The sequence below is a fragment of the Myotis lucifugus genome, unplaced genomic scaffold (genome assembly GCF_000147115.1).
Source record: "Myotis lucifugus unplaced genomic scaffold, Myoluc2.0 scaffold_623, whole genome shotgun sequence".
Lineage (NCBI taxonomy): Eukaryota > Metazoa > Chordata > Mammalia > Chiroptera > Vespertilionidae > Myotis > Myotis lucifugus.
The window spans coordinates 209904-224810 of record NW_005871671.1 but is presented as its reverse complement, the minus strand read 5'-3'; the positions used below and the strand labels follow the sequence as shown (position 1 = coordinate 224810).

Below are 14907 nucleotides of genomic sequence, written 5' to 3'. Positions count from 1 at the left end.
TGATGGTCTCTGAGAGTTGACTTTTGAACAAAAGTTTTCCCACACTCACTACATTCATAGGGCTTCTCTCCTGTATGAATTCTCTGATGTCCTCTGAGTGTTGATTTCTGGACAAATGTTTTCCCACATTCATTACACTTATAGGGTTTCTCTGCTGTGTGAATTCTCTGATGTGTACTGAGATGAGACTTCTGGGAGAAAGTTTTTCCACACTCATTACATTCAAATGGTTTCTCTCCTGTGTGGGTTCTCTGGTGTTGAGTGAGATGTCCTTTTTGACAGAAGGATTTCCCACATTCATTACATTTATAGGATTTGATGTTAGAGTGAGTTCTTTGGCGTACTTTGTGGGCTGACATCAGGTAGGATTTTCTATTTTCATGATATTCAAAGGATCTATCCCCAGTTTGTGTTTTGTCATTATATACCAATGCATTCTCTTCTGTGGCAATTCTCTGAGACTGAGTGAGATGTGACTTCCTGTTGAAATTATTCTCACTGGCATTATATACATAGTGTTTCATGGCCATGTTAACTTTATGGTGTTCCATGACAGCTGACTTCTCACAGAAGGATTTCCCACACTGCTTAAGATTAGAGTACTTCTCTTCTGTTCCAGTGCTTTTTTGATCAAAGAGTGTTATCTTATCACAATTTTTGCTATATCCATCATCTTTACAGGACTTTTCTCCTGTGTGAATACTCTTGTGTGTAACAAAGGCAGCCTCATCATGGAATTTTTCAGAATTATATTCAGAACCTTGCTCCAAAATTTGACACTTTTGATGCTCAAGAAAATTTTCTTTATAAATGAGGGCTTTCCCATTTTTATTACATTCAAAAAATTTATCTCCAGTATGAGTTCTCTCAAAGTTAATTTTGAAAGGCACATTTCCACAGACACTACAGCAATCCGTTTTTGTTGTTGAATAGGTAATATTAATGACACATTGAGAAATATTTTGCAAATTCACTCCCCATGAGACATATTTACAGGACATTTTTGTTGAAGAAACAGGAGCTATGTGTAGATTAAATGGTTTTCCCCAAATTTCCTCTTCTTTTCTAGTCATAGTCTTATTATTGATCAGTGTTATTTGCTGCAAGTGTTTGTCTTTTATTTTCTTGTTCCTCTTGATCAGGTCATCATTTCTGTAATGTTCTAATACTGGGAAAAAATGAAAAATATCTTATGATTCTTATATTTTTTGTGAGTGGGGCTTACAGACATATACCTTATGTTGCATTTCAGTTTTTGGTTTCTCAAGATTAAATAATTTGCATGCATACACATATGTATGTAGATATATGTCTATTCACTCTCTTTTAAAAAATATTGATATAGTGAAAATGAGAGAGAAAACTGGCAATAAATACATATTTATATTTGAGTTTTAGATAGATTGGATTTTGCTACCTGGATGGAAAATGAAAAGATAATAGAAATTGGACTTTTATTTATTGGAGTGGTTATTTTAGACAGCAGGAAATCCAGATTATGGGATGGATACAACAAGACTATAAACTTAAGTAATAAGAAAAATAAGAACTTAATGAGCATTAATGGGCTAGGCCCAAAAGGGGAAGGATTTAGTCCACCTTATAGCTGTGAGTCTATATAGTAATACAAACAAGAGTAAAACTGATGAAAGGAAAATCCATTCTTGCAACCAAATTAGATTCTCCTTTGATTTATTCTATCTATCAAAATTGAACAATAAGTGACCCTGATCACTACCTCATCCTAAATTTCCACATTTTAATTTTATATGAGTGGTGCAGTTTTAAATGGGGTATTATGGAAAATCTTACCGCAAAGACGACACTTAAGAAAGGTCTAAATTCTTTAAGTATTCTGAATGCCAATCTTTTATGGGTTATATAACTTGTAAATATCACCTAATTTTGACTCATCTCTTAACACTCCATTAAGCATGAAACATAATTTATATCTGCATCTAACTTATATGTACAATATAAAAGTATACAGTGAACACTCATGGAATTAGAAATCATGTCAAAAAAACAACACAAATTGCTCTGCAAAAATCCCTATTTGACCCTCCCTGGTTACACTTTCTTCATGCTTATGTTGCATAATGTTTATGTAATAATTTCCTGTATTTTCTTTGTAGTTTTAAACCAATATATGACTTCTTAAAAATGTAACTGAGTTTTGCCTTTTTCTAACATATAATCATGTAGACATATTTATATTTTTTGTTTCTCTTACTTAATCTATAATAATAAAAGTATAATATGCTAATTAGACCAGATGTCCTTCCAGATGAAGCTGGGGCTGCAAGGGAAGCCGGTGCCAGCAGCTGGGGGAAGGAGGGCCTACTCTTGCAGGAATTTTGTGCATCAGGCCTCTAGTATATTTATAATCAGTGTATAAGATTTTATCTAGCTTTATAATTCCCCCTTAGGAAAACAATTATTTCCTTATTCTGCTGAGCCTAATTTTTGGCAAAAATAAGCAAAATTGCCATAAATATTCTTTTATTCATTCTAGAGCAGTGGTTGCCAATCGGTGGTCCATGAGGTCTGAAAGGTTGGTGACCGCTGTTCTAGAGAATACAATCATGCCTTTCTGTAGGTGATACAGTTAGGAAAGGGACTGCTTGGTGACAGGGTATGTAAAACTTCAACTTGATTTGATAACATCCTCCTAATCCCACAGTGGTTTTACCAGTTCACATTTTCACTCAGTGTGTGAAGATCTTTGATATTTCACATTCTCATCAGGACCTGGCATTACCAAATTTGTTGATCTCACTGCATATCATGCATCTCTCTTATCTCACCTCATATATTTTTTGCACTCTGTGAGAACTAATAAGGTTAATCATTTTCAAAGAATTAATTGGCCATTTCAAAGTTCCTATTCAAAGTCTCTAGCCAACTGGATTGCTACCTTTTCCTATATTGACCTGCAAAAGTTCTTACATTTTCAGGATGTGTATTCTTTTTAGGTTACTTTTATTGTATGACTATTCTGCTACTCTGTGGCTTGTTTTTTCATCCTTTTAATGGTCTTTTATGAACAAAGCTCTCAATTTTAATTTAGTGAAGTCTGTTAATCATTTCCTTCTATTGGTGCTTTTTGTGCCTTTTAAAAGTCTTGAAATACATAGGTGTTCATTGCTAAGCTGACCTTCTAGAGAAGGGGTGGGCAACCTTTTTGTGAGTGCGTGCCAAAACCAGCAAAATCCCTGACTCAAAATTCTTCTGCATGCCAACCAACCCTAATTTTTTGAGAACATGTTACACCTACTTGATATCTCTTAAGGTGTACGTATGTGAAGAACCTTGAAGAAATAATAAAATTCATTCAAGCGACAAAAACACAGTATATGATGATGAAAAATACATTTATTTTTTAATGTATACATGTACACTGATAGTCCAACAGAAAACTTTATGACTCCGTTTGATATTATCAGTGGGACTTTTGCTGTTGCATCACTGATGACAGAGATTTTACATCAGGTTTATATTTCGTGACCTTCAGAGATATGCATGAGCTACTACTTTCATCCGTCAGGCTACTCCTGTTACGAGATGAGACTTAACAAAATTCATCACTGAGAACAAAGATTCACAATTGTAAATGGAAGATTATAAGAGAGGGTTTGGCGTGCCAGCAAAAGTTACTGGCGTGCCATGTTTGGCATGTGTGCCAGGGGTTGCCCATCCCTGTTCTAGAGTCTAACTAGTGCTACCGAATTCTATCTGCTGGTGCTCAGTAACTCACCGTGGTGGCCTTGGTTTGAGAATTCTTCCTCTAAGAACCAAGGCTCTTCTCCTTGCTCCAACTTGAAGATGACCTCTGGTTTGAAAAGGCAGTTCCCTAGAAGTAGGAACAATGGAGTACTTAGGGCAGAGGATAAGCTTTTTGGTCTCCAAAAGTGGAAAAAGATGCAGCTTCAGGAAGAGCAGCCTGAAGATCCTCATTGAATTTATCATTGGGAGTTGAGAGCACATTCCTCAACAGGGCTTAGTTACTTTATACTCCTGAATGCAAACCCTAAGTAAAGTATCCATGTGTAGTACTGCTTAAAAAAGAAATGCCTTCTAGACAGAGTTACAAAAGTAAGTTGTGCGCTATGCTCACCCACTGCGACGAGGTTGTTGTAGTTCTCCAGCGTCACATCTCTGTAAAGCGTCCTTTGAATAGGACCCATGTGCTGCCACTCCTCCTGGGTGAACTCCACAGTCACGTCCCTGAATGACACTGATGCCTGCATACGCTTCTGTTCAATTTGAAGGGTTCAGAATTAGGTGACATAGAAAAATACATATGAAAACAATTCTTATGTTTACTGTAAAGAGCTTAAAACACAAATGAAAATAAAAATGCCTATTTGGGGTCTAATTTATACTTTGGAGTTAATTAGTAAAAGTATTTATAACTTAGTGTATATATTTTTGAGTTATATACATGTACAATCAATAAGCACATTAGTAAAGATTTTGTTGCTTGAATTTTAGCAAAAAAAAATATAAAGTTCCTACAATTTTTATCCCACACCCTCAATATACAACCCCAGGTATACATACTTAGGCGAGGGTCAGCAAACATGACCTTGGCCAATTTCAGTTTGCCACTTTTTCAATTTAGCTTTATAGGGACATAGTCACACACACCCAGTTATTTAGTTGCTCTTGTGCTGAGCTAGCACTGACTAGTAGTTCCGTAAGAGACCTTGTAACTACTAAAGGAAGATATGTACTCTCTGGTCCATTATAGAACAAATTTGTCAACTTCTGGATTAACCAATCCAATTAAAGGAAAGATTGACAGTATAAGAACAACAAATCAAACAGAATTTATAGAGCCCAGCTGGTGTGGCTCAGTGGCTGAGTGTCAACCCACGCACCAGGAGGTTACCAATTTGATTCCCAGTGAGGGCACATGCCAGGGTTGCGGGCTTGATCCCCACCCAGCAGGGAGCATGCAGGAGGCAGCCCATCAATGTTGTTTCTCTCATTGTTTCTCTCTCTCTCTCTCTCTCTCTCTCTCTCTCTCTTTTTTCCTTTCCTTTCTCTCTAAAAAAAAATCAATAAAAATGTATTTAAGCCCTAGCCGGTTTGGCTAAGTGGATAGAGCGTTGGCCTGCAGACTGAAGAGTCCCGGGTTCGATTCTGGCCAAGGGCACATGCCTGGGTTGTGGGCTCGATCCCCAGTAGGGGGTGTGCAGGAGGCAGCCAATCAATGATTTTCTCTCATCATTGACGTTTCTCTCTCTCTCCCTCTTCCTTCCTCTCTGAAATCAATTTAAAAAAAGTATGTAAAAAAACAACACAATTTGTAGAGAGTGATATATTTAGGTTGAAAGTAAGAGGATGGAAAAAGATACACAAGTAATCACCAACTTAAAGAAAATTGATTTGGTTATATTAACATAAATAGCAGATTTGAAGGTAAGAACGAATGATAAAAACATAATGAATAACAACATAAAGATAAAATGGTCCTTTTAACAGAAAATATAACAAATTGGTGTGCACTTGAAAATATAGCTTCCAAATATAGTCTATCCTTATTATTCAGAGGTTCTGTATTTGCAAATTCACCTACTCACTAAAATTTACTTGTAACCTCAAAATCAATACTCATGAATTTGTGGTCATTTATGGACATTGACAAAATGGTGAAAAATTTGAGTGCCCAATACAAGTTTTCCCAGCTGAGGTTGAACAGGATAATGCTTTGCCTTCGTGTTTCAGCTGTCACAGAGTAAATACGTGTCTTTTTTGCAGTCTATTTAGCATTTTTCCTGCTTTTTCTTGTGATTTCACTTTGTAAAACAGCCCCCCCTGCGAAATGCTGCCTAATATTCCTGAGTGTAAGAAGATTGTGCTCTGCCTTATGGAGAAAACAGGGGTGTTAGATAAGCTTTGTTCAAGCATTAATTATGGTGCTGTTGGCTGTTAGATCATGAATCAACAATAATATCAAATAAGGTGTTTTCAAACAAAAGCACATATAAAAAGACTATGTACTGATTGATTGTCCCAAATGTTGTGATCAGAGGCTAAAAGGAACCTAACTCTGTATTTCCCCTCAGAGTAAAAATTCAGTATTTACTTATTCAGTGTTCGTGGTAACTTAGAACATAACTACTGAGAATAATTAGAATTAAATGTATATAAATAAAAGTTAACAGAAATTAGATAGACAGACCCACAGTTATCATTAGTGATTTTAACACAACTCAGTAACTGACAGGACAAGCAGTCTGAAAAACAAACAAAAGGTAATTGGAAGAGGGGTCGGCAGACTATAGCCCAGAAGCCAAATCTGACCACTACTGGTTCTTTTCTAAGTAAAATTTTATTGGGACACAGTCACATTCCTCTGTTTATGTGTTATTTATAGTTGCTATAGCACTAAAACTGTAGAGTTTGGTAGTTCCAACAAAGCCTACTATCTGACATTTACATAAAGTTTGCTGACCACTGTTACAGAAAATTTAAATGACTGACCAACTTGACTAATGAAATATATAGGATAACCTGATCATAACATAAATTATTCTTATGCACTTTACACACTAAAATGCAAAAACAGTAAGTCTCACAAAATCAGAAAAAAACTGCATCCAGAGTGGCTTTGAATTATTGCTCGGAGATGTAGAGCTGGAAGGAGCAGTGCAGTGACGCACCATTTAACAATGGGGACATGTTCTAAGACATGCTTTCTTAGGCAATTTCATCGCTGTGTGAACATCATGTAGTGTACTTACACAAGCCTGATGGTATAGCCAAAAGCACACCTAGGCTATATGGTATGCCAGCATTATATATGCACATCATTATGTGGCGCATGACTGTAGTAACATCATTACAACAAGAAAAAAACTGGGCAAATTGAAAATTAATGTCTACAAATATTAAAGAATCTACAAAAATCTATTAGAGCTAAAAAATGAATTCCGCAACTTTTAGGATTCAAAATGAACACACTAAAACCATTTATTGTTCATTGTTAGTGTATTCCTATATACTAACAATGAACTACAAAAAGTTTAATAAAACAATTGCATTTACAATGTCAAATACTTAGGCATTCAACACTAGAAGACATTGCTAAGAGGAATTAAAGAAGACCTAAATAAATGGAAAGTCATTCTATGTTCATGGATTGGAAGATTTAATACTGTTACAATGGTAATACTCACAAAAGTGATCTACAGATTCAGTGAAATCTGTATCAAAACCCCAATGGCTTATTTTGTAGAAATGTCAATCCTAACACTCATATTGAAATCACAAGGGACCTTTGAGTAGCCAAAACAATCTTAAAAGAATAACAAAGTTTGAGGACTTGAATTTCCTGGTTTCAAAACTTAACTATAAAGCAACAGTAATTAAGACAGTGTGGTATTGGTGCAGATATATGGATCCATGGAATAGAACTAATAGTCTAGAAATAAACTCATTCATGCAATCATTTCATAGGGAAATAATAGTCTTTTCAACAAATGATGCTGGGAAAACTGGATAGCTACATGCAAAAGAATGAAGTTGAAATCCTACTCATACCACATTTAAAATTTTATCTCAAAATGAATCAAAGACCTAAATATAAGTTTAAGATATGAAACTCTTGGAAGAAATGGGAGATAAATCTTCATGACCTTGGATTTGACAATGCTTTCCCAGATGCTACACCAAAAACAGAAGAAACCAAAGAAAAAAATAATCTGGATTTAATAAAAGTTAAAAACTGCATCAAAGGACACATTCAAGATAGTGAAAAGACAACCCACAGAATGAGAAGAAATATTCATGAATTATATACAGAACCCTTGACTTACAATGGTTTGACTTACAATTTTTTTTACTTATTAGTAGTGTGGAAGTGATACATAATAAATTACATGAGCTATTCAAGATTTTATTATAAGATAGGCTTTGGGTAATATGATTTTGCCCAACTGAAGGCTAAGGTAAGTGTTCTGAGCATGCTAAAAATAGGAGAAGCTTCACTATGACATTCCTTAGGTTAGGTATGTTAAATGCATTTTTTTACATATATTTTCAACTTAATGGATTTATCAGGACACAATCATCCAGGAGTATCTAGTAGCCAGAATATATAAATAACTCTTACAACTGAACAACAAAACAAAACCTAATTTTAAAAATGGGCAAAGAATCTGAATATACTTTTCTCTAAAGAAGATACACAAATGCCCTAGCTGGTTTGGCTCAGTAAATAGATTGTCAGCCTGCAGACTGAAAGGTCCCAGGTTTAATACCAGTCGAGGGCACATACCTGGGTTGTGGGCTCAATCCCCAGTGGGGGTTGTGTAGGAGGCAGCCAATCAGTGATTCTCTCTCATCATTGATGTTTCTATCTCTCTCTTCCTCTCTGAAATTAATAAAAAATATATATATATTTTTAAATGATACACAAATGGCCAGTAAGCACATGAAAAGATGCTCAATATTATTGTCAAGGAAATACAAATCAAAACCTAAAACTCCAATGAGCTACAACTTCACACTCTAAGATGGTCATAATTAAAAATAACAACAACAACAACAACAACAAAAAGTTAGCCCTGGCCAGATGGCTCAGTTAGTTGGAGCATCATCCTGTACATCAAAATGTTGAGGGTTCAATTCCCAGTCAGGGCACATACCTTGGTTGTAGTTTCGATCCCAATTGGGCACATATGGGAGGCAACCAATCAATGTTTCTCTCTCTTTCTCTAAAAATCAATAAACATATCCTTGGGTGAGGATAACAAAAAAGTTAAACAAATGGTGGTGACAATGTGGAGAATTTGGAAACCTAATACACTGCCAATGGGAATGTAAAATGGTATAGTTGTTATGGTAAATAGTTTGGCAATAAGATAAATGTAGTGTTATCATATAACTCAGTGATTCCACACCTAGATTTATTCCCTAAAGAAATGAAAAACAGGTGTTCATACAAACACGTGTGTATATCCACATATCTATGTAGCTACCTACCTATGTATTTGATGTTAATAGCAATACTATTCATAACAGCCAAGGTAGAAACACCCTAAGCCCAGCAGTTGATGAGGGGATAAACAAAATGTGGCATATCCGTATAAAAAAAAATTGAAAACATTATACTAAGTGAAAGAAACAGTCACAAAGACTACAGATTAAACAATTTGATTTATTTGAAATGTCCAGTCTAAGCCAATCTATAGAGACAAAATGTAGATTAGTGGTTGCTTAGGGCAGGGCTGGGGTATGTTGGGAGAGGGGTGTGTGATAGTTAATGATATGGAGTTTTTTTAAGTGATAAAGATGTTCTAAAATTGACTGTGGTGATGATTGCACAATCGTGAATATACTAAAAACCACTGGCTACTTTAAATGTGTGACTTGTAAGGTATGTGATTTTTATTTCCATAAAGTTGTTTTTAAAAAGGACACCAGAAAAATGGGCATTTTTTCAGATCTTTTATGTCTATTTACAGAAACTGAATTCATAACTAAAAACCAGCCACAAAGAAACCCATAGGCAAACTTGCTTTAACTATATATTTTCCAAACACTTAAAGAGGAAATAACAGCTATCTTAAACTCTACCATATAACAGAAAATCGAGAACCATTTTATGAGTATAATATTGATGCTAAGACATTAAATGAAAAGAAAAGTTCAGGCCAATTACCTCTCCATTACCTCTCCATTAATGTATACTGAGAAATACTAACAAATTGAATCCAAGACATATTAAAGGGATAGTACTTCATGACCAGGGGGGAATTATCTCAAGAATACAATGAGTCAATATAATTCACCCCTTTAACACAATAAAGGAATAAAATTTTATTATCTCACTAGATGCCAAAAAACACTCAACAGAATTTAATACCTATATGTGATAAAAACTTTAAGAAAACTAAAAACAGAAAAAGAATTTCCTTATTCTTTTTTTTAAAAAAATCCTCACTGGAGGATATTTTTTTCCCATTGATTTTTAGAGAGAGTGGAAGGGAGAGGGAGAAACAGAGAGAAAGACCAATGTGAGAGAGGCACATTGATTGGTTGCCTCCTGCATGCCCCAACCAGGGCCAGATTGAACCTGGGACCCTTCAGTCCACAGGCCAACACTGTATCCACTGAGCCAAACCAGCTAGGGCAGAATCTCTTCATTCTAACAAAGGACATATCCAAAAGAAACCAGAAATATTGAGTACTTTCCCCCTCAAGTGAGGTATAAGAAAAGGATTTCTGATATTATCACTTGTATTCAACGTTGTTCTGAAAGTACAAGAATAAAGCTTAAAAAGAAATGAAAGACATAAAGATTGGGAAAGAAGTAAAACTTTTTATTTTTAAAAGACCTAATTGTGCCTATTTAAAATAAAAAAGAATCTACAAACAAGCTATTAAAATAAATGATTCGATATGAAATTAATGAATACATTTTATTACACTTTATAGATATTGTATTTATTTCCAAAATTGAAGTTAAGACCTCCACCAAAAACATTATGACTCACTGAAGGCTCAAATACTGGTTAGCATTTTTTAGCAATAAACTATTTTTCAATTAAGATATGTAAATTTTTTTGACAATGCTATTGCAGACCTTATAGACTATAGTTTAGTGTAAACAACTTTTATATGTACTGGGAAACCAAAAAAATCAGGTGACTCGCTTTACTATGATATTTGCTTTATTCAGGTCTAGAATCAAACCTGCAATATTTCTGAGGTATGCCTGTATTTAAAAATACATTGTATTTTAATAAACCAACAATAAACAATTAGAAAATAAAAAATAGTATTATTTACAACATCAAAATAGACCAAATACATAGAAATAAATCTAATGAAACATGTGAAAGACTTCACCTCTAATCTGAAAAACTACCCAGCAGGATTTTCTGTGGAAACTGACAATACTTTTTCTTCCTCTTTTTTTAATTTCTAGAGGAAGGGAAAGGGAGAGAGAGAAACATCAATGATGAGAGAGAGTCATTGATTGGCTGCCTCCTGCACACCCACTACTGGGGATCAAGCCCACAATCAGGGCATGTGCCCTAACTGGAAATCAAACTGTGACCTACTGGTTCATAGGTCGATGCTCTGAGCTGCTGCTGCCCAGCAAAGATCGTTTTTTGAGAAACAAAGAGTGAAAGTGAGAGCAAGGAGACCCACGGATGGATGTACCCACTTTTGTGGTTTGGGTGTCTGGCAAAATAGGGTTTACCAGGGAAGAGGGAAAGATGAGGAAAAGTAGTTTGGGAAGGACTGTCAATGTTGGCTTTTACTTTGGATCAGTTGAGCTGCAGACACCTACAGAGAGATGCTGAGTCAGTTATGTCCAATGTGGTAGCCACCAGCCACATGTGGCCATTTAAAACTTAAAAATTCAGTTCCTCGCCCTGGCCAGTCTGGCTCGGTGGATAGAGCGTTGGCCTGCGGACTCAAGGGTCCCAGGTTCAATTCCGGTCAAGGGCATGTACCTTGGTTGTGGGCACATCCCCAGTGGGGGGTGTGCAGGAGGCAGCTGATCGATGTTGCTCTCTCATAGATGTTTCTAGCTCTCTATCCCTCTCCCTTCCTCTCTGTAAAAAATTAATAAAATATATTTTAAAAAATTCAGTTCCTCAGTCAAAGAAGCCACATCTCAAGTGTTCAACAGGCGCAGGTGGCTGGTGCCACCACTCTGAACAGGGCAGGTACAGCCCCTTTCCATCCTCACCCAAAGTGCCATGGTCAGAGGGGGCCGCAGGGCCACCTTTGGGAGAACGAGTCAGAGAGGGGGAGGGATGAGCCAAGACCAGTTGGAAGGGTAGTGAGAAAGGATGGAAACGTGGATGACACACGTGCCAGGGCGAGAGAAGGACGATGGCTCCGTGAGATGAGTGAGAGGCAGGACAGCCGCAGAGGAGGGGGCAGACGCTAACAGGAGACAAGAGTTCCTCCAGAGGGAGGAGTGAGGGCAGTCAGGCGCTGCACAGGGGCCTAGTGAGGTGAGGACGAGGCAGGACCCACGCGATTTGACGGTGATTAGGTCACTGGTGGGTGCAGGGCATGGGTGTGGGAGGAGAGACATCAAGGCCTCATGCAAAGGTGTGAGTGGAAAGTGTGGCAACATCTGCCAGAGAATAGAACGTTAGACTATCTGCCGAACAACTCGTTTATGGCAGGTACTTGGGAGAAATATTTATGGAGAAATATTTTAAGGATGTGGGTGTTTAGATCATTCATGCTGACCTCCAGCTAGTCTAAGAATGATTTCTGAATTCATCGGGATGGTCAGGAAAATATCTAACTTCTGTTTTAGTTACCCGGACAACTGGAAGCCCTGCATTGGCAACGTGTCCTCTGCTTCCACTGAGGAGGGAGTGGAAACAACCTCCTGCATTCATTGCAGGGACGTTATTAGAAAGATGGGCACTATCACCATGGAGACCAACAGACATTTCTTCCTGACTTGGAGGATTTTAGGTCCCCTGAGGAATGTTTGGCTTACACTTGTTATCGACACACATCTTTAAGCTAATGTGTGCCCGACCCTGACATGCCTATCGGAAAAGTCAGGCAGAAACTTGCAGCTGCACTTGGGAAAATCTGCGACATGAGGACATGCATCTACCTACATGACAACTCTGCTGTGCTATTCATCGGCTTTTCTCTACCTCCTTGAATGATGCCGGCACATTTTCTAGTTCTATTTGTCCATATCAATATATGGTTCTTTAACCACCGATAAAATCCACTGTAAAAGGGGTGTTAATAAGTAACTCACCTGAGGCTTGTTCATTCTCTGCTGCTCTCGGAGAGTGAGGAAACTGTGAAGGATAAGCTGGGGGCAAGGAAAGAGGAGTGGAGTCGTGAGAGGGCTGGCGCGCTTCTGTGTCACTTGCCTAAAAGTCCCACCACTCCCGCCGGGCCAGGCCTGCCTGTGGGGATGTCTCACTGGCCCTTGAGAAGGGCAGGAAGCAGCACGCAGAGACCGCGCTCCCGGAAATGCGCGTCTCTGATATGAGTGCATGGATGTCACCTTGCTGTTTTTTATTGGGTGATTGTAAATTATGTTACTATTGATTTTAATGAAGTACGTTCCCTCTGACTAATGTAATTAATGATATTATTAAATGTAATGGTAATATTAATCTTGTCTTGATTTTTTGTTATTTGTTAATATTGTCATTATTTACACCTTGAGTTAGAAAATCAACAGAAAATGGAAAATAATAAGATACATACTGATTAAAAAATGTAAAATATTTTTGTTCTAATTTGTTGAAATTTCTCAAAAAGCCTTTTTTCCCCTCAGCTAAGCTTCCCTTTCTATTCTCCTCCCGATGCCTAAATTCTTGAGTCAAATTTACTTATTTCTCTTGAATCTGCTTTGTTTTTGAATTTTTAAAAAATGTATTGAATTTATTGGGGTGACATTAGTTAATAAAATTATATAGGTTTTAAGTATTGAATTCTACAATAGATCATTTGTATACTGTATTGAATGTTCACTACTCACAGTCAAGTCTCCTCCCATCACCATTTATCCCTCCTCTACCCTCTTCTACCTTGCCCTAGCTCCCAAATGTCTTATTAAAAATAAAAAAGACTTTTGATAAGACACTTCTAGTGACTTACCTGTGACAAAATGCATAGTGCTTTGCTCCTAGTTCTGTCCTGGGTGACCAGGGGACATACATCCCAGGTTCGACACTTTTAAGGTTTCAAGAGTTGGAAACAGAAATCCCTTCCTATACTATCATTTTGTGATTGTATCTGTTCAGGATAAAGGAAGCTTCAGCATATCTCTGGGTGCCACAGGTGACGGACATGATATGAGAATGGCTCAGGATCTGGGAAGAAGGAAGAAGGAAGAGAATGGAGGGCTATTTCAGAAGAAGACCAATTTCCTTGGCCATGGCTGTGGCTTTTCCTGTGCAGCCTGACAGTCACCCATCGCTCTCAACCCCAGCTTCCCACCTTCTGCAGGCTGGTCCAGTTTCCGCTGTCACCTGGGCTTCTGGATGTGGGGACATCACCAAGTCTGGCTGCCTCTGGACAAGGTGACTAAGGACTGCTGCTGGTGGAGCAAATCCGGACCCGCTCCGTTCCGAGTTCTCCAGCAGCTGTTCTGAAGCTCTGGTGAGTCCCAACCAGGGTTCTTCCAGGTGGGACGCTTGTCCCTATGGCTCCCTCCTTCCTGCCACGCAAGAGCCACTTTGTTCCAGGATGTGGAGAAAAAGGAACACTTGTGCACTGCTGGTGGGAATGCAGACTGGTGCAGCCACCATGGAAGACAGTATGGAGGTTCCTCAGAAAATTGGAAATGGAACTCCCATTTGACCCTGTGATCCCACTTCTAGGAATATATCCCAAGAAACCAGAAACACCAATCAGAAAGGATATATGCACCCAGATGTTCATAGCAGCACAATTCACCATAGCTAAGATCTGGAAACAGCCTAAGTGCCCATCAGTAGATGAATGGATTAGAAAACTGTGGTACATCTACAGGATGGAATACTATGCTGCTGTTAAAAAGAAGGAACTCTTACCATTTGCAACAGCATGGATGGAACTGGAGAGCATTATGCTAAGTGAAACAAGCCAGTCAATGAAGGAAAAATACCACATGATCTCACTCTTTCATGGATAATTAAGACCATTACAAACTTTTGAACAATAATAAATACAGTGGCAGAGCTGCCTCAAACTGATTGTCGGACTGCAGTGGGAAGGCCAGGGAGGGTTGGGGGACAGGAGGGAGGGGAGTAAGAGATCAACCGAAGGACTTGTATGCATCCATATAACCATAACTAATGGACATAAGACACTGGGGGGTAAGGGAGGGCAGGGGCTTGTCAAGGGTGGGGGGGAAAAAAGGACACTTATGTAATACCCTTTGTAATACTTTTAGCGAAAAAT

The 14907-nt window shown here is 37.8% G+C and overlaps 1 protein-coding gene across 1 annotated transcript in view; it reads right to left on the bottom strand.

The window, feature by feature from the left end:
- Positions 1-12790, bottom strand: part of LOC102434986 (zinc finger protein 510-like) — a 13290-nt gene extending 500 nt beyond the window's left edge. The window contains 5 exon segments of the mRNA XM_023746054.1: positions 1-2; positions 4-1162; positions 3758-3853; positions 4118-4244; positions 12767-12790. The exon segment at positions 1-2 is cut by the window's left edge and continues 500 nt beyond it. Of these exon segments, the coding sequence (XP_023601822.1) occupies positions 1-2; positions 4-1162; positions 3758-3853; positions 4118-4244; positions 12767-12781 (1399 nt within the window). The 5' untranslated portion in view covers positions 12782-12790.
- Positions 12791-14907: the final 2117 nt, after the last annotated feature.